The 23,161-nt window shown below is 43.7% G+C and overlaps 1 protein-coding gene across 1 annotated transcript in view; it reads left to right on the top strand.

The window, feature by feature from the left end:
- The first annotated feature begins 17,212 nt into the window (after positions 1-17,212).
- The window catches only part of BNC1 (basonuclin zinc finger protein 1), a 29,886-nt gene continuing 23,937 nt past the window's right edge, over positions 17,213-23,161 (top strand). Inside the window, exon 1 of the mRNA XM_065872379.1 lies at positions 17,213-17,290. Coding sequence (XP_065728451.1) covers positions 17,213-17,290 — 78 coding nt within the window. The remainder of the gene's footprint in view (positions 17,291-23,161) is intronic.

Genomic DNA, 23,161 nt, shown 5'->3' with positions numbered 1-23,161 from the left:
ATAACTTAAAATAAATCATTCCTAGGCACATCTTTATGAAACTGAAAAAAAATCAGGGATAAAAAGAAAAAAATTATAGCTGTGTAAGAGGCAAGACAGATTTCCTGCAACAGAATTATGTTAGATCAACAGTGAACCACTCATCAACAGTATCAGAAGCCAGAAGACTTCTAATGGAATAAACAACCATCCGTTCAGAATTCTTCACACAGCTATACTACCATTTATGAGTCAGAGCAAAATAAAGGCTTTTTCAGATTTACAAAGTCTAAGGGTATGTGCCATTCACAATCCTCACTGGAAAGACTACCAAAGGACTTACTTCAGCAAGAAGAAGAGTGAACCCAAAGGGAGGCAAGGCGGTATGAACAAAGAAACAGAGCCCAAAATAGGGAAAAATGTACTGGTAGATTAACTGTTGACTGTAAGTTTGGGCCAGAAGTTACCTGAAGATGCATAAGATAAAGAGGAAATGTTGAAACATGAGCCAAAACAAAGAAATAATTCACCAGTATTAATAAGAAAGCAATTGGTCTGCCCTAGATTCTCTTTGTTCAGCCATTCAGCAGAGGAGGAATGAGTAACCTGCATCTATTGATTGCCTTATACTCCAATCTTATTCCAAGAAAGGTTTAGGTTAGCTAACCTTCAGCTATTCCTGGTCTATCCTTCATTTTCAGATCCAGGAACTTCCTAAGGGAGTCATTGGCAGCCTTTTGATTGAACCTTTGGCACTAGTCCCAGGGAGGGCTCTCCATGTTAAAATGAATCATGGGATGTGGGTTTTTAAGCAATCCAGTCCCTCAAGTCTCCAAACATAGTAAAGACTTTTAGAAAAACTCAAACTCAAAGGAAGAAGAAACATGGGACCTATGAAAAAATTCTGTAGCACTAAAGAATATGTAAGACCCCAAGGGAAACCCTTCCTCCTCAAGTAGGTAAACTTGAAGATAAAGCTGCTTTATATTTCCAATGATGTAAAAGAATTCATTACATCAGTCAACGAACAGGTCAGCATAAAAAGAATGCAACAAAATTATACCCGTAACAGCTGAAATTCGGTCTTCATTAAAAGTAATAAAAGCAGAATGAAAACTAGAGAGAATCTATTCATTCAAATAGATGATAATGTCAAGAATGATATACCAAATACAGAATAAATCAATATAAAATATTTTAAATGAAACAAAAAAAGACAAGAGATATTAAAAACAGAACACAGATCTGATAGCCAAACTATGAAAAAAACGTTCCTGATAAAGAATGAACAGCTGGTTAAGAATTGATTATCAAAGCTCAATTTGGATATACCAAAGCAGAATCTGGAGGGAAAAAAACCTGACATTGGAAATCAAGAGGACTCCCTGGATTATCCCAGATAAGATCAATAAAAAGGAAACAATATTAACACGCATCCTCATGTATTCTTAAACCTCAAAAGAAAGAATATACTATTATCTGATAATCAGTAATCAGGTCTTTGTGAAATCTCCTACCCTGCAATGTGAGCTGGACCTAGGGACACTCTTCTAACAAAGTAGAGAGGAAGTAATGGGATGCCACTTCCAAGATTAGGTTACAAAAAGATTCTGGCTTCCACCCTGCTCACCATTTCTTGTTCTCTCTTGCTTGCTCTACCATGTTGTTGTAAGCGGCCCTATAGAAAGACCCATGCAGCGAGAAACTGATAACTCTGGCAAACAGCCAGCCAGGATCTGGCGCCTGCCAAAAGTCACATGAGTGAGCTTGGAAGTTGATCTTTTGAGGCCTGCCAACAGCCACATGGGTGAGTGAGAAGCAAATGCTCTCCCAGCTAAGCCTTGGGATGACTGCAGCCGCAGCCAACACCTTGACTGCAGTCTTATTAGAGACCCTGGGCCAGAGGTCCTAGCTGAGCCGTGTCCTATGTCCTATGAGACAATAAATGTCTGTTATTTTAAGCCACTAAATTTTAGAACAATTTGTTACACGGCAATATATAACTATCATACCTATTGTCTGATTATATTTTATTTTTTTTTAATTTATTTATTTATTTTTGGCTACGCTGGGTCTTCGTTGCTGCACGTGAACTTTCTCTAGTTGCAGCGAGCAGGGGATACTCTTCATCGCGGTGCACAGGCTTCTCATTGCGGCAGCTTCTCTTGTTGTGGAGCACGGACTCTAAGTACGTGGGCTTCAGTAGTTGTAGCACACGGGCTCAGTAGCTGTGGCACACGGGCTTAGTTGCTCCACGGCATGTGGGATCTTCCCAGACCAGGGATCGAACCTGTGTCCCCTGTATTGGCAGGCAGATTCTTAACCACTGCGCCACCAGGGAAGTCCTGTATTGTCTGATTATATTTTAGATTTTAGAAGAATGGGAAGAGGAAGAGAAAGAAGAGGGAAGTGCAGGAGGGCATAATATTTCTTTTCTCCATCAAAGGGAGTCAAAAGATACCAGCTTTGATTAAGTACAGAACAAAAAATTTATTAAATGTTTCAAGAAAATTATTACTAGGATTAACAATATGGTGATTGGCTTCCAAATAGCCAAAAGTAAACAGAACATATTTTGTGTGTTGAAGTAGCATGAAAATAGCAAAGAAACACTGAGAAAGCGTGAAAGGAAATCTCTTAAGTCAGAGCAAGTATAGCAATTAGACCAGGTACCATTTTGGAGAACAAGGAATCTCAGGCTGGTTTAAAAAAGAGAATCTAACAATATTTACTTATTTGGTAAACAAATATATCTATTGAGCCCCTACTGGGATACCTGATGAACAAGCCTGATTCAATCTGACATTAAATACAAACAAGCAATTATAACACAGGATAGTAAATGCAACAATGAGGGAAGTACAGGACATAAGAAAAGTTGACTGATGTAACCTTTTCTACCTTAGTATTTTTAACCCCTTTTATTTTAGACAATCCACATATCAGCACCACTCTCCAAACAGCCTTTCAAGATTCCCAAGCCCTAACCCTAAAGCACACACAGACAAATAGAAATTACATTCGCTATAATCTCTGATCATAGTGTAGTAAAGTGATAAAGCGTAAAGTTTAAGACCAAAAAAGAAGGCATTAATAAACTGGAAAGCCTTACATAACATCTGGCTCAAAGAAAAATACGAATAGTACAATAAGAGATGATCCAGAAAAGAATAATTATGGATATATTATATAAGAAAATATAGCAAATGTGGTTAATGATATATTCAGAGTTGAATTTGTAGCATGAAATTTTTTTTTAAAGAATTTAGCATTCAACTTAAAGTTCTAGATATAGAACGCTAAAGGAATCCTAAGAAAAATTAGATCAAGAAGATAATAAAAATAAAACAAGGTGACTTGTTGAAGGAACTAATAAAATAGACAATATAGTGTCAAATCTGATTAAGAGAGAAAAGGAAACAAAAGTAGAATTGAGAAAATTGACATAACAATAGCTATATTTTTAATTATTATATCATTGCACACAATTATGTTATTTAATTTAAAAATAGCAACTAGATGGATATTTCTCCCTAAAAATAAATAAAATAATTGAAAGCAGAAGAAACAGAAAACTTGAAAAGAGTAATAAAGGAAAATGAATATAAAAAAAAACTATTAAAAATACCTCTCTACCCCTACCAGCAGATTTCAGGAATAAGGGAATACAGAGGTGAATGCTGTCAAATCTTAGAGGAACATAATTTCCATGTTATGTAGCACTGGGAAAAATGGGAAGCTACCAACTGATGTTACAAAATAAACATGTCTATGGACTCCAAACTTCTTTGACTTACATACACACAATTACAGGCCAATTTCCCTTACAAATAGAGATATGAAAACCTAAAATGGAATGGAACTCCAAAGGACATTAACTCTACCATTCAGTCCCTCTACAATCATTCACTGAACACCTATTACTGGGCAAAGATGATACACCAAGCATTATGCTAAACCCTGGGAGATACTAAATCAGTAAGATATGGTCCTTGTCATCAAGGAGCAAAGAGTCTAATTGTGTGTGTGGTGGGGGGGGTGGATATAAAAACAATTAAAATGTGTTAAATGCAAAGGAAATCTATTCTCAGAGTACAGCATGGAATAGGGACATCTAGCCCAGCATGGAAAAGGAAAACAGAGGGCTATCAGTAAAGACTTCTTGGAGGACAGTGAGCTTAAACCAAGCCTAAAGGAAGAGTAGGAATTAGCCAACAGGGAGGTGGGGGGAGCAGTGTTCCACCTCAGCCAGTGGGGTTACTCCAGGCAAAAGAGATAGGAGTGGAGGCATGGAGACAAGCTTGCTAATGAAAAACGACTATGCACCACGATGGTCTACAGGCCTAAGACAGTGCAGATGGTTTTCATACTGTATGTGTAGGGTCTAAACCAAAGGAGGCAGAGTGTGAAGTATAAACAACAGGAGGCTGAAGACAGAGACTGAGGAACATGAAAAATGCAGGTGGAGAAAAAGAAGCCCATGAAGGACGTGGAAAACATCTGGTGAGAGAGGAATGAGGAGAACCAGGAGCATGAGATGCCATGGAACTCAGGGAAACTGTGGTCCACAGAGACTAATACAGCAGAGAGTGGTGTGGACAGCTGAAGAATGCCCATCAGATGAGAAATTGAGGAAGCGAGCAGCAAGTGTAGCCTACTTTGAAAAGCTTGGACAAGAAGAAGAGAAAGAGTGGAGAAGGTGTGAGATCAAGGGAATGTTCTTTTTTTTGTTTCTCAGGGTTGTTTCAGATATCTACTGCTGCACACCAAACCACTCTAAAGGTTATGACTTAAAACAAGGATTTATTATTTCTCAGGATTCTATCAATTGATGCAGTAGCTCTTCTGCTGGTCTCTCCTTCGGTCACCCTTGGGCTATATTCAACGGGTGGGTCATGTGCTTGGGCTAGTTGGGACACTAGGCTTCTCTCTCCACATGGTCTCAGATCCTCTCTCCCAAACTGGTCAGTCACTCTACAGGGCCTCTTCCATGTGGCCATTCTCTCCAGCAAGACAGTCTGGACTTCCTTACAACATGGTGGCTGGGCTCCAAAACGGAATACAGCAAGTCCCCTACATACAAGCCTTTAAGTTGTGAACTTTCAAAGATGGGAACGTGCGTTCGCAGGTCCAATCACGTAAGTTAGTTCACGTGTCTGTCATACATTGTCACGTGCATGCATCCTCTACAAGTGGTGGCGCATTTGTGTACTGTACAGTACTGTATAGAATGCAGTAGTACAGTATCTTTATTTCAAGCCCAGGACGTCTGGAAGCAAGTGTAAAAGCAGCAGTGATATAGATGGTACTGCTAAGAAGTGCCATCTGTTGTACTGTACTTTTCAAGGTACTGTACTGTAAGATTAAAAATGTTTTCGTGGGCTTCCCTGGTGGCGCAGTGGTTGAGAGTCCACCTGCCGATGCAGGGGACACAGGTTCGTGTCCCGGTCCGGGAAGATCCCACATGCCGTGGAGCAGCTGGGCCCGCGAGCCATGGCCGCTGAGCCTGCCCGTCCGGAGCCTGTGCTCCGCAACGGGGGAGGCCACAACAGTGAGAGGCCCGCGTATCGCAAAAAAAAAAAAAAAAATGTTTTCGTTATTTTTTGTTTGTTTTTATGTATTATTTGTGTGAAAAGTATTCTAAACCTATTACAGTACAGTACTATATAGCCGATTGTGTTAGTTGGGTACCTAGGCTAACTTTGTTGGACTTAATGAACAAATTGGGCTTACAAACGCGCTCTCAGAACAGAACTCAGTCGTATGTAGGGGACTTATTGTAATCTAAGAGAGATAAGCTCAGCGTTGCCAAGCCTCTACTTGCATCACACCTGCTAATGACCTTTTAGCCAAAGCAAACTACATGGTCAAGCCTAGAGTCCACGTGGGAGGGGACTACAAGAGGCTGTGAATACCGGGAGACTTGGAAGGATGAATCTATCGATATAACAGTTCATTGTAATCGTGTTTCTTTTCCCCTTAAAATGGGAGAGAGTTTAAAATGTTTATAGGCTGGGCCCAAAAGAACTAACTGAAAGGGAGACATTGAAGATACAATAAAGAGAGATTATCACTAATAGAACCCCAGAGGGTGCACTTGGTGGGGGAAGGAAGAGGAACAGCATCCTCTGAGACTGGAGGAGGTGAGATTTAAAACAGGTGTTTAGGACTTCCCTGGCACTCCAGTGGTTAGGATGCCACACTTCCACTGCAGGGAGCATGGGTTCCATCCCTGGTTGGAGAACTAAGATCTTGCATGCTGCATGGTGCAGCCAAAAAAAGAGAGAGAGAGAGAAGAAACAATTAAAAATTAAAAAATAAAATAAAACAGGTGTTTAAATATATTTTGGTTAAATCACTGAGGGGAAAAAAAAGGGGAGTTGTCCATGGAAATGGGGCACTGGGGTAGAGACTTGGTATCTGTGGTAACACCAACCCCACCATCATTTTGCTTCTCCATCAGTGCTCAGTCTGCATGTTGAAGCTGAGGAGGCTGATTATAGTATTGATCCAGGGGGTTTTTTTTAAAGAGGAATTTTATTTTATTTTATTTTTGGCCGCGCCGTGCAGCATGTGGGACCTTAGCTCCCTGACCAGGGATGGAACCCATGCACCCTGCAGTGGAAGCTCCGAGTCTTAACCACTGGACCACCAGAGAAGTCCCCTGACTCAGGTTTAGAATTTGGTTGTTGGATGCTGCAAAAGGATAGTGGTGCCATGAAATTATGGATTACCGGAGAGGGTAATTTGAATAATAGAAATGGGGTTTTTACTCCACAGGTAAGAGACAGAGGCCAGGAAGAGACTGATAGAGGAAATAGAAGAGTCAGGAAACTAGAGGTCTTTATAAGTTCAAAATACACTGAAGTGTGAACAAAGTTGTGAGAAAGGGAAGAAAAGTTGAAGGCCGAGGAGGTCCAAGAATCGTAGGGTCAGATTACTGGGTAGGCAGGCCACATGAACACTGAAATCCAGGAATGAATGAAGGTCCAGTTGGGGTGGAAAGTTCTAAGCCAATCCCCAGGGTAAGCAGTGAACGATGGGAAGTGACCAGGAGGTGACAGTTCTGCTGAGGGGCTGCTCACAAGGACAGAGACTGGGTCTGTTGTGTTCTCAGGCACCAGTACAGTGTCTGACACATAGAAGGCTCTCAGTATCAATAATTACTGTGCAATAAACAAATGACTTTAATCTACGTTCTTCACTTAACAGCTGAGAAAACTGAGGCTCCCAAAGCTATACAGCTAGTGTTCAGCTAGCCAGTGCTTCCCACCTCCTTACAAAACCACACTAAATATGGATTTCCTTCTCAACCTTCCCAGAGGCAGCTCATGATTTTATTACTTTATTATCCCAAAACTACTGAAGTGGCATTTGTCATCCCTTGGGTGCTGGGATGGAATATCTTAAAGTTGAATGACTAAAGGGAGTGGCTAAAAACCTTCCCTGAGGCCTAGAGGGACTCACTTATTAGAAATACAACACATGCATTTTCAAGGCACATTCCAGGAAGCTGGTCCTGTAACCATATCCTCGCCAGTTTGCCAACATTTCATTGTTCTGTCTTCTTCAGGTGCTGTGGTCCCATCTTCTCTGCTAAGATTCAGAAAATCAGGAAGTGACACACACGCACCATAGCTGTCCACCCACAGTCACCATAGATTTTCCCATAGACTCTACAGGCTTAAAGAAATTAATTAGCCTTCAGCTGAGTAGGTCTGGGCTGTTAAAGCCTTCCCAACTCTTATCTTTAAAGAAAAATGAAAACATCTCCCCCAAAGGCTATTGTCCATTATGGAATCCAACTGAAGAAGAAGGAGGGTGGTGACATGCTCCTCTTTCCCACTGGACCAAAATTTCAAAGCTTCAAATGTGTGGTTAATCTAACCAAAGATAAAGATTTGCAGGTGTTTTTTGCATAAAAGCAAGAAGGGCAGATGTATCTGAAACGTGTTTCTAACCAAATGGGACATCTGCGATCCATTAGGGGTGTCCTGAAGAGAGAAAGTGAGAGGAGAGGTTCAGGCAGAAAGCCTGCTTTGCAGAAACACAAGCATGAGGACGTGTGCGGACCCTTCTGTCAGGATCTGAGCACGCCGAGGTTCTAAAACAGGTTACCTTTACAGGGGTAAATTTACATCTCTACCCAGTGAACCAGTTCCTCTTTTTCCTTTCCTTCCATCACGTTATCTCTGAAATGTCAGTGCCTTCTCTTTACTCAAGTACACCTACATGTTTTAGTATTTAAGATTTGGCAGCCACCTCAGATAAAGAGAACATTCCCCTCTTGGAGCGTGTGGACCTTCCTTTCCCAGCACCCACGAGAGCAATCGGTGTCTTGACTCGGCTTTTTACACTCCCACAGAACAAAGCAAAATTGTCACCACGGCATTACTTGCAGGTTACTCACTGGCTGTTATGTGCTCTGTTTCAGACTTCCAAGAAAACCACTAACTTTTATTAGAAGGTGTGTAACAAAGGCTGTTGCAAAATACCCACAGCTGTGAAAATGATTCTGAGGTGTGTGAATCCCAGAATGGACGTTATGAAGGTCAGTAGATTTTAATATATAGGATCTATGCCCAAAGCTTGATTTTGGTCTCCCTTTGAAGTCTTAGATTGAGCTTCAGTGACTGGGTCCAAATTGAGCATAACATGTAACTGGCATGCTCCTTACATGAGTTCCTTCATAAGCATACAGGTCTATTTTCCGGTATAATGTCTCTTACTTACTGACTCACCTTTTGATAAACCATTAGTACCGGGGCATTTTGTTAATTACTAAACTCCTGGTAACAGACAAAACTGGCCTGTTAAAACTTGTGTTGTAACTTGAGGATTTAAAGCCACACCTCTGGGAAACGTCGGTATCAAAACTGATTTGGTGTCAGACACAAGGTGTTAGAAGCCACAGTTGAACAAAGTGGATTCCCAAGTGCAGTTGGCAATTACATTTTTAGAAGACTTCAATTATGCCATTTACAAGAAGGTACTTTTAAGAAGCTACAAGTCAGGAGTATGTTTTTAAATCTCTTCATATATACATTTATAGGTAAGCCCATATTTAAGAAGCACCGACTGCATACAGAAGAACACTGTTCTAGAACAGTAAAAGTCAACAGTCCCTACCCTCTGAATCTCAAAAGCCAAGAAGAAAAGTCTCTTCAAAAATTAAAGTATTAAAAAAAAAAAAAATTAAAGTATGTGGGGACTTCTCTGGTGGTCCAGTGGCTAAGACTCTGCGCTCCCAATGCAGGGGGCCAGGGTTGGATCCCTGGTCAGGGAACTAGGTCCCACATGCATGTCTAACAGTTCGCATGTCACAACTAAAGATTCCTCATGCTGCAACAAAGAGCCTGCGTGCCACAACTGAGGCCTGGCACAGCCAAAATAAATAAATCAATAAATAAAATTTTAAATTAAAAAAATAACTAAAGTATGTGGTCAGCGCATTTCTGGAAAATATTTTACTTAAGATCAAGGAGATAATCATGACTACAGCATCAATGTGCTTTAATTAGAAGGATCTCCTCACTTGCCCAGGGTCTGTGGATTGAGGGCCTGTGTTCAGAGATTCTCTCCTAATAGTCTATCACCAAGGTCATCTAAGAGCGAAAGAATGAACAAAGACTGTTATCAACATAGGGCACTTGGTATTTCATTTATCCTTTATCCCAGAATAATCTTCCAGTAAAACTGAATGTAATACCGCGGAGCAACTGGGTCCGTGTGCCACAACTACTGAAGCCCATGCGCCTAGAGCCTGTGCTCCGCAACAAGAGAAACCACTGCAATGAGAAGCCCTCGCACCGCCACGAAGAGTAGCCCCCGTTCGCCACAACTAGAGAAAGTCCGTGCACAGCAACAAAGACCCAACACAGCCAAAAATAAATTAAATAAATAAATTTATTTTTAAAAAATCTGTATCAGTTGAGAAGCTTTCCATTGAAAATAAGGGGGAAAAAAATCTCAAATTGGCTTAAATGATAAAAGTGATTTAATTGTTCACAAATCTAAGAAGGCTGAAGGCTTCACGCATGGTTTGATCAAAGCTTCAGCTGAATTTCCTTACAATTCTCTCAACTCTACTCAAGCTGCAGGTAACATCGGGTATTACACGTCTCCTTCTTCATGCCTATGGGGAAAGAACTTGGCTTCCCATGACCATCAAACAAAATCCTGAGCTTTGCGCTCATTGGACTACCCTGGAACCAATCCCTGGGACTAGGAAAAACCCTGTGATTGGGTCACCTGAACCAATTACCTGTGGGATTGGGGTTGGGTACCCACCCAGAAGAAATGGCTGCGACATGCTTTAGAAGGAATGAAATGGAGGTTGAGGAGGCAATCACAGCATAGTATGTGCTGCAATCCTTTTTCATGCCTAGACTCTGGATTACTAATTAATTTTTATTCAGTATCAGAAATGAGGGCTGTAAAGAGGAATCTATTTCCTCTAAATTTGATAAATCAAATTTAAAGATGGTTTTACTTTTTCAAAATCATAAAATGCATAACTCTAAGTTTGTTTTTTCATAGCTCTCTTTTCCCTTAAGAATACACTGAAACTCCCAAAGAAATATTTTAGAAGTTTGCTATCAGTAGTAATTGAGAATGATTTAAAGTCCATCCTATAGTCCATCTTCCCTTACCCTTTCTTCCCAATTTCCAAAAGCAATATGACCTAGCTTGGAATTCTCCGTTATAGTAACCCAAATATTTTCTCCTTCAACTTGAATAATAGGTTGTTAAATTTTCAGAAGATGCCCTGTTCCAAGGTATAATGAACCTTAAAAGTTTTCTTCTGACACATGTTCACCCGCCTCCCAAAACTGTCCTGTCCTGATAAAATCCACTCCAAATTCATCGACTCAATATGCAAAGTGCCAGTCTAAGGGATTTTCAACAACTAAGTATCTCTTCTACACTTTACATAGAAATAGAGCTCCTTGAGTTCAGACTTGCTATTGTAGTACTAAATAAAGTGTCCAGGGAGGAGTCCACCTGTGATATTTTCTTTCCACTGCCTTGGTAAAGAGAGGATGAGCTGTTTGGAAGGCAGGCCACAGCCTTCTTATGATTGTCATTGATTGTTTAAAGGCCATGGAGGACAGAATAAATGAGAAGCTAACTTCACGCATCCCAGACATATCAAAACAATGGTAGCCCAACTTGCAATGTTTTCTCCAAGCATTACACTTGAAAGAACCATCATAAGCCTTCAATCTGTCCGCGTCAGAAATGAATATTCTTTCCTGATTGCAGAGGGTGCCACGGATGCTCACAAACTGCATCACTGTCAGACGCACTCAGGGAAGCAGTTTAGAATCAGGCCTGGGTTTGTTTGCAGGTTGGAATTTACAACAGTATTTATCACTCTTCCTTACTGACATCCCCCTCCTTGAGATTTGGCAGTCCTGGCTACCAAAACCCCAAATGCAAGACACAGTGCATTCCCCTTGGTGTAGCAGGACCTTCAGGGCATTTTGGTCCCCGCAATCCCTGACCTTGGGTGAGAGGTGGAGAAACAGGAACAGTTTTCTGCCACCAAAACCCTGTGCCACCTCTGGAATGGCCTCATCTCCTTCCTCGCAATAGGGAGCAGCCCAGGGGCTAGAGGGAAGAAGTTGCGACACCTGGGCCAGGCCTGTGGCAAGCCAGCCTGTCCCCCAGCAGGCAGCTGGGGAAGGGGGGGGCGTGCAGCTTGGCCTCAATGCGGCTTAGTCAGGCTCCAATGCTGAGCTGAGCAGATGTGCCCAGACCTGCCAGGTGTCTGTGTCTGGGCTGGGAGGGGACGGAGCAAATGTGACTCTTGTCTTCCAGTGTTTCCCGGCACTGTCCTCAGAGGAATGTGGAAGACTCCAAGTGAGGCCACCTCAGAAGACTTTCGACAGAGCCACAGCTCTCTGCCCATGCTGCCATGTCAAAAGCCTTTCCCTGTCCTGCCCCTTTGGCCCTCAACATAGTCCTCCTGCCAACTGCCCCAGGGCTAGCTCCTCCTCCAGGCCACTGGTAAGCTCAGGAGGGAGACAGCTACCCACCTGCCCTGCTGTAATACACTGTTCCCATCAGTGGTGCCCAAACCTCCATAGGTAAAGGTGGGGTTTCTTTTTCCCTTTTTAACACGATGATCCCATGATTAAAAATACCCTTTTTTTAATTAAAAACAATTTTTTTTCAAGTTCATTTGTCCCCACTGGGGAAAATTTTTCTTGTGAGAATTAGTTTCCCAACGAGAGGCTATTCTGAACTTCACAGAACTATTAACAACTAGATGGAGACTTATCAGGATATAAATATTATAGATGTTTACCAGCCCATTAGTGGGTTCTGAATCCAACACACAAAGGTTGTTACTCGTCTCTGTGTGGCTTCTGAGAATTCCATTTAACGGTTAGGCGGGCTGTGAGCCATTCGCCACCAGGAGTCATATTCACTCTACAAATGTTTACTGCATACCTACTATATACTACAAGCCCAGGCCTCAAGAAGACATCCCTGTATACAGCAGAGGGTGCAAATGAACAGCACATAGGCCAGATTCAGCCCAAAAACGTATTTTGTTTGACTCACACCGTATTTATCAAAAATTTGAATTAGTTGCCAACTTTTAAATATCAGAATATTTCCAGCTTCTCTTGCAAACTCGGGAAATCTGGCAAAAGTGAGCCCACATTCCCAGCTGATGACAAGCAGAACAACAACTGATCACTTCACACATGCACTGGCTCTCGGTTCACACAACCCCCACCTGCCCTGCTTCCCCTGACGCAACCTGTCCCACCCCTCAGTATACACCAGTGGTTCTCAGGATGGGCAATCTCAGCACACCCACCTCAGGAAAGGCCTCACTCAGGAAGACAGCAACCCAACCAAGTCTCTCATTTAAGAAGAGCTGCTTTATGCCTCCATAAGAACAGGTCACAGGGATTTTCTTATTTTGTGCCTTTTCGACTTTTACCCTTTTTAATAAAGGTCTTTTTAATCCCTGGTATCAGTGAAGACATTCCGTTTTTCGTGCTTGCTACAACAAAAAATTGGACACAAAAGAAAAATGGCAAGGTGGAAGCACAGAAGCACATAGAAGCAAAAAGGGAAGACTGTGAGAACAGGGTAGGTCCTCAGGATGCCCCACTTGCCAGATGAAGAAGTTGAGGCCTAGAGACAGGAAAGTCATGCCCAGGTCCCATTACTGACCAGTAGGAGAAGAGAAGCGTGATCTGGACGATCTTTACCCAGCCGGTGCCACATTCTTTTCTATATTCAAGGATGGTTTCTCCGTCCCAGGTTCTGCTTACATGTTTCCAAGGAGTGGCAGAGAAGCCCATCAAATCTGGGAATAAATACGAGGACTGATTTCAGGAGTCACATTTATCAGGTATAGGATTCTAAATGAACCTGCAGAAGATTAATTCGCAATTTTCATCTAGTCCTACTGATTCCATATATGGGGGTCCAAACTGTCATATTTGAAGAAATGTGTATGTGGATCCCAGTGGTGCATCTTGGGAGAGGTGGCCTATTTTCACCTTTTCAAATTGTGTATTGCCAAAAATCCTCCTTGTCTGTAACCAGAAAGAGTTAAACAGGTTGATCGTGATATTTGTTGCTAGTGAAAAGTTTTACTAAAATATAATTCAGTTGCCACACACACAAAGATACTGACAAAAACCATCAATCAGACAGAACAGATTAAAGGTATTTAAGTGGGCCATTGTCTGGGTCTTAGACATTTCAGTGTATTTATAATAAGCATATACGGCCATTCAATAATACTACAACCAAGGACTCCTCTGGTAACAAATTTAAATTAATTACAAAATCAGTTTTATGTGCAGGACAAAGGAAGGAGAACAGCGTTTGCAGAACAGAAACTATCTATTTAGCTCTACCAATCCAGCCAGAAACAGGGCTTCATACCCGCTTTTAAAGATGAGGACAGTATGAGGCCTAGAAAGCTGACTTTCTCAGCTTCCAGTTGCGCGAACCAGCTACACCCAAGCCATTCTAACTTCAAAACCTGAACTTTGTCTGCTGCAGCAACTCATAACAGAAGCCACTAAGATGAGTAATGACCAAAGAAGTTAAGACAAGGACACATCACAACCAGGCTAGAGAATGTAATAAGCACAATTAGAGAGGCAGATACAAGTGCTTGGGGGTCAGAAGAGGACAAAAGCACACAGAGTGGAGGGCTGGTGGATCAGGGAGGGCTTCTGAGAAGCAGTGACATTTGAGAAAGGTCTTGAAGGATGCACTGTGTTTACAACAAGCAGAGAAGAGCAGCAAGGAGAAAGGTCGAAATGCTGGGCGTGGGAAGGAGGAGGACACAAACGGAAGGTAAGCAGTTTAGGTTTGGAATTCACAAAGCGAAGCTTCATAATAAAGTCAGCCATGTGAGAAAATGAATCTTGCCACCACCTGTAAGGCAGGGAGGGCAGAGTCCATCACATGAGGCCAGGCAACCTCATACCTGCAAGGAAGGGCACCACACTGCAGACCCAGGACATGGCCAGAACGTCAGCTATGTGTGTCCAGCCTGCAGGGCACAGGCAGCTCTCACAGGGGCTCTGTGGACCCCATGAAGCCCAGATACTTTCTTCCACAAGCACCATGGTCACTCCTTTCCCTCCTCTTCCATTCAGAGACCTGCGCTATTCAGAGCTAGGACCAGTACCCTCCGTCTGAATGAGTGCAACTCGCTTCTTTTCCCCTTTCATCTCACATCTTTTTCCACAATGTGCAAGGGTTTTGTTTCCCTCCAAGGACCTCCACTAGCAGCAAGGTAGGTGGGTTAACTTGGGGGAGAAGGAAGTAGGATTCCCCCAAATCCAGCCTTCAGAGAATCCTTTTAGGGACCTGAAAAGGGAGAGGCCTGACTCTCCTCAGGTTCTGTGTCTGCCCCAGGGCGGGGCAGAAGAAAAGCTGGGTCCTGCTTCAGCAGCTGTGGGCCATCTCTGTCAGCCCCTAGGGGTAAAGCATCCCCTGTCCCCAGGACAGGAAACCGGTTCTCCCGGCAGCCCCCTCCCCATCTGCTCATGGCGGCCAAGCTCCTGTTTGGTTTTCCAAGACATTTAATTTCATTTCGTCCTTACTACCCAATAAGAGAGGTGAAAACTTAATCCCATTTTACAACGGAAGCAATTGAGGCTCAGGGAGCAAAGACTTGTCCCAGGAAAGTGGTAAAGCTGAGACTATAACTCCTTAGACCACAGAAGGGAAGCGGGGATGCCTGTTGGAGTTCGTAATAAAACTTCCTGGCGCCCCCCTTTCTCCACATCCTGGGACACGTCCCCAAACTTCCTCTGGAAATAAAGTTTCTGGGTGACGAGGGTGGCACAGCCCTCTTCTTGGCCGCGGTGGGACCCGAGGGCGCCCCGGAGCAAGCAGGGCGGCAGAATCATCCCCCGACATGGGAGCCAGAGAACTTCAGAGCATTTCGCCCTTCCCCGGGACAGGCAAACACCAACACGTCTGTGTCTTTACCGACAAGTGCCTTCAAGCCCGGCGGGGGCAGACACCTCCTCTCCGGCCGCCGGCTAGGTCTCCGCTGTCTGCGGGGGCCACGGCCTCGCATCAGCTGCATCGATTTAGCGCGTTAGTGGGCCGCGGGAGCAGGAGGCGGCTTCCCGTGCTGCGCAGCAGCGCCCGAGCCTCGGGCGACTCGGCAGCCCAGGAGGAGGGGAAGGGGAGAGGAGGAGGGGCGCCCCCCCACGGGGCGCAGGGGGCGGGCGTGCGGGCACACGCGGTGCGCGGCGCTCCGGAGGGCGGGGGCGGCCACCGCGCCGCGCGGCCTGGGAGCACTGGGAGCCGCCCACTTCGCCGCGGCGGGCCCCGACGGCCGGAGCTTGGATGCGGCGGCGCCCGCCGAGCCGAGGCGGACGCGGGGCGGCCCGAGCCGGGGACACGCGCCGGTAGCCCCGGCACTGCAGCGGCCGCAGAATGGCCGAGGTAAGCGTGGCGCCCTCCCCGGGCGCGGGGCCCCCTCAGCGCGCAGGGCGGGGCGGCCGGGGACGCCGCTCGGACCCCGGGCAGGTCGGTACTCGGGGGTGCGCCAGGGGCCATCTCCCCGAGGGCCACCTGCGCGGCGGCGGCACAGTCCTTCCCCGAGGCAGGGTGTGAGGGAGCGTCTCTGCGGCGGGGAGGGCCCGTGGGGGCGCCCGGACCCGTCGCCGCCCGACGTCCCGGAGCCGCCCGACGCGCTCTGGGTGAGCGACCGGGGTTGGCGGGCGGGGGCGGGACCCCGGCGTCCCCGAGGCAGCCCCGGCGCGTCGAAAGTGCGGGGTCGGGAGAGACTGGGCGGCCGCCTTCCGCACTTCTTCCCGCCCCCTCAGCACCTCGGCTTTCGGTCCAAGGACATTGGGACTGTTTCAACCGCTTTTACCTCAGAATTAATTAAACAGCTGATTTTTAAAGTGGCCTTTTTTTTTTACCTGGATTTTGTTTCCGGAGAATTAAACGTACGGTAGCCTTCGGTCACTCGGAGAACTGCGGAGCCGGGTGAGGGACAGTGACGGGGCCTCCTGTCCGGGGCGGGGGGGGAGGGGTTGTCTACAAATCTTTTGTACAAAACTGCAAATGAAAACGCAGACAGGTCGGCTCAGGAAGCTTCCGGGACAGGATAGATTCGAGGGTGCAAGGTCAGGTTTTTATAAAGGTTACAGCTGACCTGCCGGGTGCGCGGAACAGTTCAGCGCTAGGTGTTTCCCCCCTGGTTCAGGCAGCCCCAGAAATCGGGGTCAGGCTCGAGGGTTTCCACGTCCAAGCCAGACACAGTGGGCTCTGGCTACTTGGGGACGGGCAGCCTGCAGGTGACAGGACTGGACCGGGCTTCGGAGCCGGCGGCAGTACCCCCGCCGCACTCGGCATCGCCTGCAAGCGCCGGGGCAGCCGGTCCCGCGTCGCGGGTGTTGAACCTCGGCCGCACTCGGCTTCCCGGCCCCGGGGGCGCCGCGCTCGCTCGCCACCGAGTGCCCAGGCGGGTCCCCGCTGCCGACCGGGCGGTGGGGCAGGGGACCGGGGGTGGGGGGTGCCCGAGGGCGGAGGAGGAGGCCGCGAAGTGGTCCCCGCTGCCCCTCAGGTGCTGCTGGCCAGACCCCGAGCCCCACCGGCCGCCTGGTTTTGCATCACCTCCTAAGGATTTGTCAGCCAGATGTGACAAGATTGTCGAGCAGAGAATGAAGGAGGAGATCTGATATTAATCAGTGCATAGCTTGGAGCCAAACTTTCTCAAATGCGGTGTAGAAACATGTTCTTCTCATTTAAGGCATCTCTTTGTGGCTGCGGGGCTGCCACCGGTCTGACTTTGACAGTTAAATGGAATGCCAACTAGCAGCCTTAATTGTATGAGTAAAGTTGTGTGTATTGTTGGGGGGAGGATCAGACACTCTAAGGTTCAGTAATGTCCCCTAGTTTTATGGCCATGCTCACCGCAGTCCTCTGAAGACAGGGCATTTAAATCGGGCCAGACGCGCCTGGTTGCAGCCAGGCCTCTGCTGTTAACACTTAAGGGGCCTAAAAGAGGCCCCACTGGTGTCCTGGGAATCCCTGTCAGTGTGTGTGTGTGTGTGTGTGTGTGTGTGTGTGTGTGTGTGTCCCATAGAGCAGATCTAGCAAGAATTTTTTTAAAATATATTCTTCTCATCAAAGCAACAAAGATTTTGGTTGGACAGTAAGTGAATTGAAAAACAGCATTTAACAGATCTTTTTTTTTTCTGGTGTCCTTTTATTCCTTGCTGTTTTAATTTGATATTGGATTTCATGGGATCTTTTCATAAGATTTCTTAGATTGCTTTTTGCAAATACGTGCTTACGTGTTAAAACTTTTGTTCAGTGATAAATATACTGGCTCCTCAGCTGTCCCCAAATCTGTTGATATATATTACTAAAATTTCATTAAAATTGAATACGTCAAAATAAAAATTTTGTGCATGATGTAAAAGAGCATTACTCCAAATGTTACAGATTGTCCAGGATTTGATTTTTGCTTTAAATAGGTGTGAAAAGATAGCCACAACTTTTGCTAAAATAAATTTTGATAAATAGCTTTTTGTCATACTTAAAAGAATAAGATGTGAGTCATTATTTGATTTCTCATCTAATAAGTTTGCTAACTTTAATTTCCCCAAGAAAGTGTTACTATTTCAACTCAACTGTGGTTGAACATGTTCTGTTATAGAAGAGGTGGTGAGATCTTAGAACAAGTACTGCTCATACTCTGGGAACTCAAATATGTTCAGACATCTGCATAATTTAATTTGGAATATCACCTGTACCCAGAGTTCCTATTCCCTTCAGAATAGTAAGGATTTAGCAATGTGCCCCTTCTTCAGTCAGACAGAGAGAGTGGTTAGTTTGAAGTGGTTATTTGGCTGTTGACATCTACTGGGATGTGGAACGATGATCTGTTTGCTCTGGTTATAATTCACACTAGAAATGTTAACAAAAATGGAGTAATTGCAGTGGAAGCATAAAGTTTACATAGAGGGTTATCTTTATTTTATTTTAATTTTTATGCCTCTCCCATGTATCAGTTAGGCCTGCGTCCCAAGCCCATGCCCATATTCTGTACCTCAGAAGCATCAGCTTGGAAAGAAGGACGAACCAACCCATTGGGTGAGAAAAGCCATATCGGTTTCCCTGTGGAACAAGTAATAATTGTCCTTTAAGCATACACTTATTATTTCTGAATGCCTGTGGACAAATATAAATGGGAAAACATTTTAAACGTTTAGTTTGTCAGTAAAATTAAACCACAGCATATGGGGTGAGGGGCATAAGTGTCTTCTAGCTTTTGTGTATGGCTTTAGAAGTTGTTTTGACAGTAGCCATTAAAGAGTTGCCCTGAAGGTTCCACAAGGTAAATTACTTGCAGGAGGAGCATGCTTTACCCCAGGGTGAATTTTCACCTCTACAGACGTCATTTAGAATGAGTTACTTTTGTCAGAAACAGTTCTGTTTAAAAAGAACTAGAAATATCTTAGCTAAGGTGAAATCTCAGTGCTAGAGTCAATAAGTTTTCTAACTTACTTTATTCTGAGTATTCTGTAGATTTTTAAATTTTATTTATTTAGGTATTTTATTTTTGATGACTTATCTGAGAGATATTAAAACTAACTGATTCTGCACAGAAGGGGCATCTGGAAAGGGTTGTTTTTTTGGTCTTTTTTTCCCTTTTAAATCAGTTTCCACCTGAAAACCTTATTTCCTCTTATCTTGTCATTCTTTGAAGCCCTTTTTCCTAATTCTGGAAATTCCACGATTCGGGTGCAGCCCCATTTCTCTACTCAGACACATGCCTATTTTATCCAAAAAGGGTGGGTCTAAACAGTGCAGACCTGCTTCACTCAGGGTCCAACTTGGGGCCTTCTCAAACTTCGCACAAATAAGCAAACCAGCTATCGCTGTTCCCGTCCACACATGGACTCATTATTATAAACCAGCCTAACATATCACAGGAGGACGCTGCCTTGGGGGTTGATAATTTCACTCAGCTAATGTGAGAGAAAAGAAAGATGGACAAATAAAATGTTGTGAAGGCCAGGTCCAAACAACCTATGTGGAGGGAAATGGTTGTCTCAGGTAAAGTTAATTCAGGCTGCTAACTTCTTTCATAGAGTTATATATTAGTTTGTATCCTCTTACACATTATTTGTATGAGCCTTCAGTACATGCTAGCAAACATCAAAATTATTTTCCAGGTCTACATCAGCTTCCAGAAGCATTGTCCTTGCTCTGTAGCCCTCTGATTATTTCTTTCGTTATTCATTATGAGGATAAAATTTTTATACAGACAGCTCTGTTTCACGATACACCATGCTGAATGTTAAGACAGTGATCAGGATGTCATAAGTAAGTCTGATCTTTTCTTTTCAAAAATTTCAATTGGAAAATCTAGGGGTTTTTTTACACTTCATTTTTAAAATCTAGTTCTCACTAAGTTCCTAGAAGAAATATTTGCACAATTTTACTTAGCGATGTTCATAATGTCATCGTTATTTTACATCAGCAGCAATGGTGAAGTTACATTGTTTGTATAGTTGAAATTATCCTGAAGTGTAAATGTCTTTTTTTGTTTTGGTTTTTATTTTTTTCCTTAGACTGACTGTTGTATCCAGAAGTTCCCTACGTGTATAGTTAATGTCCTTTTGTTTTTTGTTGTCAAAGTTTTCTGAAGATTACAACTGAGGTCTCTGAAACTTAGGTTATAAAGGCAAAAAATGTCTCCGTATCATTTATATACCTGTATAGTTTTTTTTGTTGTTGTTAGTTTTTTTAAGAAGAAATATTTGGTTTGGTTTCTAAGGTAAGATTCGCAGATTTTCCTACTTTTTATATTTTCTGTTTTTAGAACTAATAATTTTAAGGAAAAAGGCACAGCTGTTAAATTATTTTGGCACAGAGTTTATACTTTGATTTATAGAGATCAAAAGAACAAGTATTTTCCCCATCTCCCTCTTTGAACTAAGCAGCAAGAGAAAACACCACAAGTGCCTCATGCATACTTTCTACTAACAGGTAGACTTGGCCCAACATCTGTTCCCTGAGTTCTACCTCCCACCTGCCATTTCTCTGCCAGACCCTTCTCCACCCTCTCAGTCTTCTTTGACCGGCCTCTTTTCATCCCCATCCTTGCAGCAAGAAACCAGATTCTGTCAGTTCTCCTTCAGTGTCATTTTTATGTTGCAAATGCTACCTGCCTGGTTTCTGAGCCTTCCCAGGGTCCCCTCTTTCAACCATGCTCATGATAAATGGTGTCTTCCCATTGTTCAGAACGCTGATGGTTCCATGAACCCAAGAGAGAGACTCATGGCTGCCCATCTGGACAGCACCCCCCGCTTTTTGCCTTTCTCGGTCGGCTCTTGTTGCCCATGACAGAAATCTGTGCTCTGTGGCCCAGCCTCCTGGGCTTGACAGACATGTACAGGGTGAGCCTTCTTTACGCCTAGGACTGTGGCATTTCCTGCATGCACTGCTGAGAGCATGCCTGCTGCCTCCTGCAGAAAGCCTCCTCTGGGCTCTCTGCATAACACTGCTCTCTCCCTCTACACCATCTTACTCAAAACTAAAATTTGGGGGAGAGGTGGAGTCCTGATTTTTTTTTTTTTTCACTTTTTTTTTTTTTTTTTTTTTTGCGGTACGTGGGCCTCTCACTGTTGTGGCCTCTCCCGTTGCGGAGCACAGGCTCCAGACGCGCAGGCTCAGTGGCCATGGCTCACAGGCCCAGCTGCTCCACGGCATGTGGGATCTTCCCGGACCGGGGCATGAACCCATGTCCCACTGCGCCACCAGGGAAGCCCCTTTTTTTTTTCACTTTTTATTATAGAGTATTTCAAGCAAAATTGGACTAGTTTAATGAAGCTTGGTGATACATGCTTGGGCATTCAGCAGTGATCAACTTTGGGCCAATCCTGTTTCGTCTGTTTTCCCTACCCATTCTCCTCACCGTCACCAACACTAAATTCCTTTGAAGCAAATCCTGAGCATTCATTCATAAATACTTTAATATGTAGCTCTGAAATAAAAGGCTCTTTTGTTAAGAAAAGCAGTATACCATATAGCATCTAAAAATTAACAATAACTATGCATGTCATTAAATTTCTAAAGTGTTCAAATTCCCCTGATTGTCCCTTTAAGTTTATATTATCATTGGTTTGTTCAAATCGGTATTCAAATAGGGTCCATAAATTGTGTCTATTAATCTATAGGTTTACATTTTACTTTTTTCCTTGCAATTTATCTGTTGAAAAATCTGGGTCATTTGTCTTGTGGAGTACTCCCCAGCCTGGATTTTGGTGATTGTTTCCTTGTGATATCATTTAAGCATTCCTCTATCCCCTATACCAAAAGGCTTGATCTAATTCAGATTTGAACTTTTTGGGCAAGAACACCCCATATGTAGTAGTGTGTATCCTCCAATGCAGGCGCAGGTGACCTAGTTGTTGTCTTTTTCATTAAGAGTTGCAGAATGCTGATATTCTAATTCTTCATTTATTTATTTACTGGAATACTATAAAGAGAATCTTTGCCTCATCAGTGATTTGGTTGCCCTGAACTACAATTTGTATGAAAAAGGATACATGCTTAATTCTTTCCCTTTGTTTAACATCTTTTGGTTCCATAGCATCCTCTAAAGGGGGCCAGTGAGTTTTGCATTTGTTTTTAACTGCCTTATGAATTGCTAGATTTTAATATAGTAAATGACTCGCACTAATTTTTAGCAAATCATATTTTCTGTTCAGCAATTCTTTTTTTAATGAAATTTTTAAAGTGTGTATTTTGTTGTATGACTATGATACAATACAGCAATTTTTTAAAATGTATTTATATATTTATTTTTGGCTGTGTTGGGTCTTCGTTGCAGTGTGTGGGCTTCTTATTGCAGTGGCTTCTCTTATTGCGGAGCATAGGCTCTAGGCGCGTGGGCTTCAGTAGTTGTGGCACGTGGGCTCAGTACTTGTGGCACATGGGCTTAGTTGCCCCGTGTCATGTGAGATCTTCCCAGACCAAGGCTGGAACCCGTGTCCCCTGCATTGGCAGGCAGATTTTTTTTCTTTATTTTTTTAATTTATTTTTTTATACAGCAGGTTCTTATTAGTCATCCATTTTATACACATCAGTGTATATATGTCAATCCCAAACTCTCAATTCACCCCACCACCACCACCACCCCCTGACGCTGTCCCCCCTTGGTGTCCATACGTTTGTTCTCTACATCTGTGTCTCAACTTCTGCCCTGCAAACCAGTTCATCTGTACCATTTTTCTAGGTTCCACATATATGCGTTAATATACAATATTTGTTTTTCTCTTTCTGACTTACTTCACTCTGTATGACAGACTCTAGATCCATCCATGTCTCTACAAATGACCCAATTTCATTCCTTTTTATGGCTGAGTAATATTCCATTGTGTGTGTGTGTGTGTGTGTGTGTGTGTGTGTGTATAAAATATATATATATATATATATATATATATATATACCACATTTTCTTTATCCATTCATCTGTCGATGGGCATTTAGGTTGTTTCCATGACCTGCCTATTGTAAACAGTGTTGCAATGAACATTGGGGTGCATGTGTCTTTTTGAATTATGGTTTTCTCTAGGTATATGCCCAGTAGTGGGATTGCTGGGTCATATGGTAATTGTATTTTTAGTTTTTTAAGGAACCTCCATGCTGT

The sequence above is a fragment of the Phocoena phocoena genome, chromosome 2 (assembly GCF_963924675.1).
Source record: "Phocoena phocoena chromosome 2, mPhoPho1.1, whole genome shotgun sequence".
Lineage (NCBI taxonomy): Eukaryota > Metazoa > Chordata > Mammalia > Artiodactyla > Phocoenidae > Phocoena > Phocoena phocoena.
Note: the sequence above shows the minus strand (reverse complement) of the source record. Positions and strands in the feature narration are given on the sequence as shown.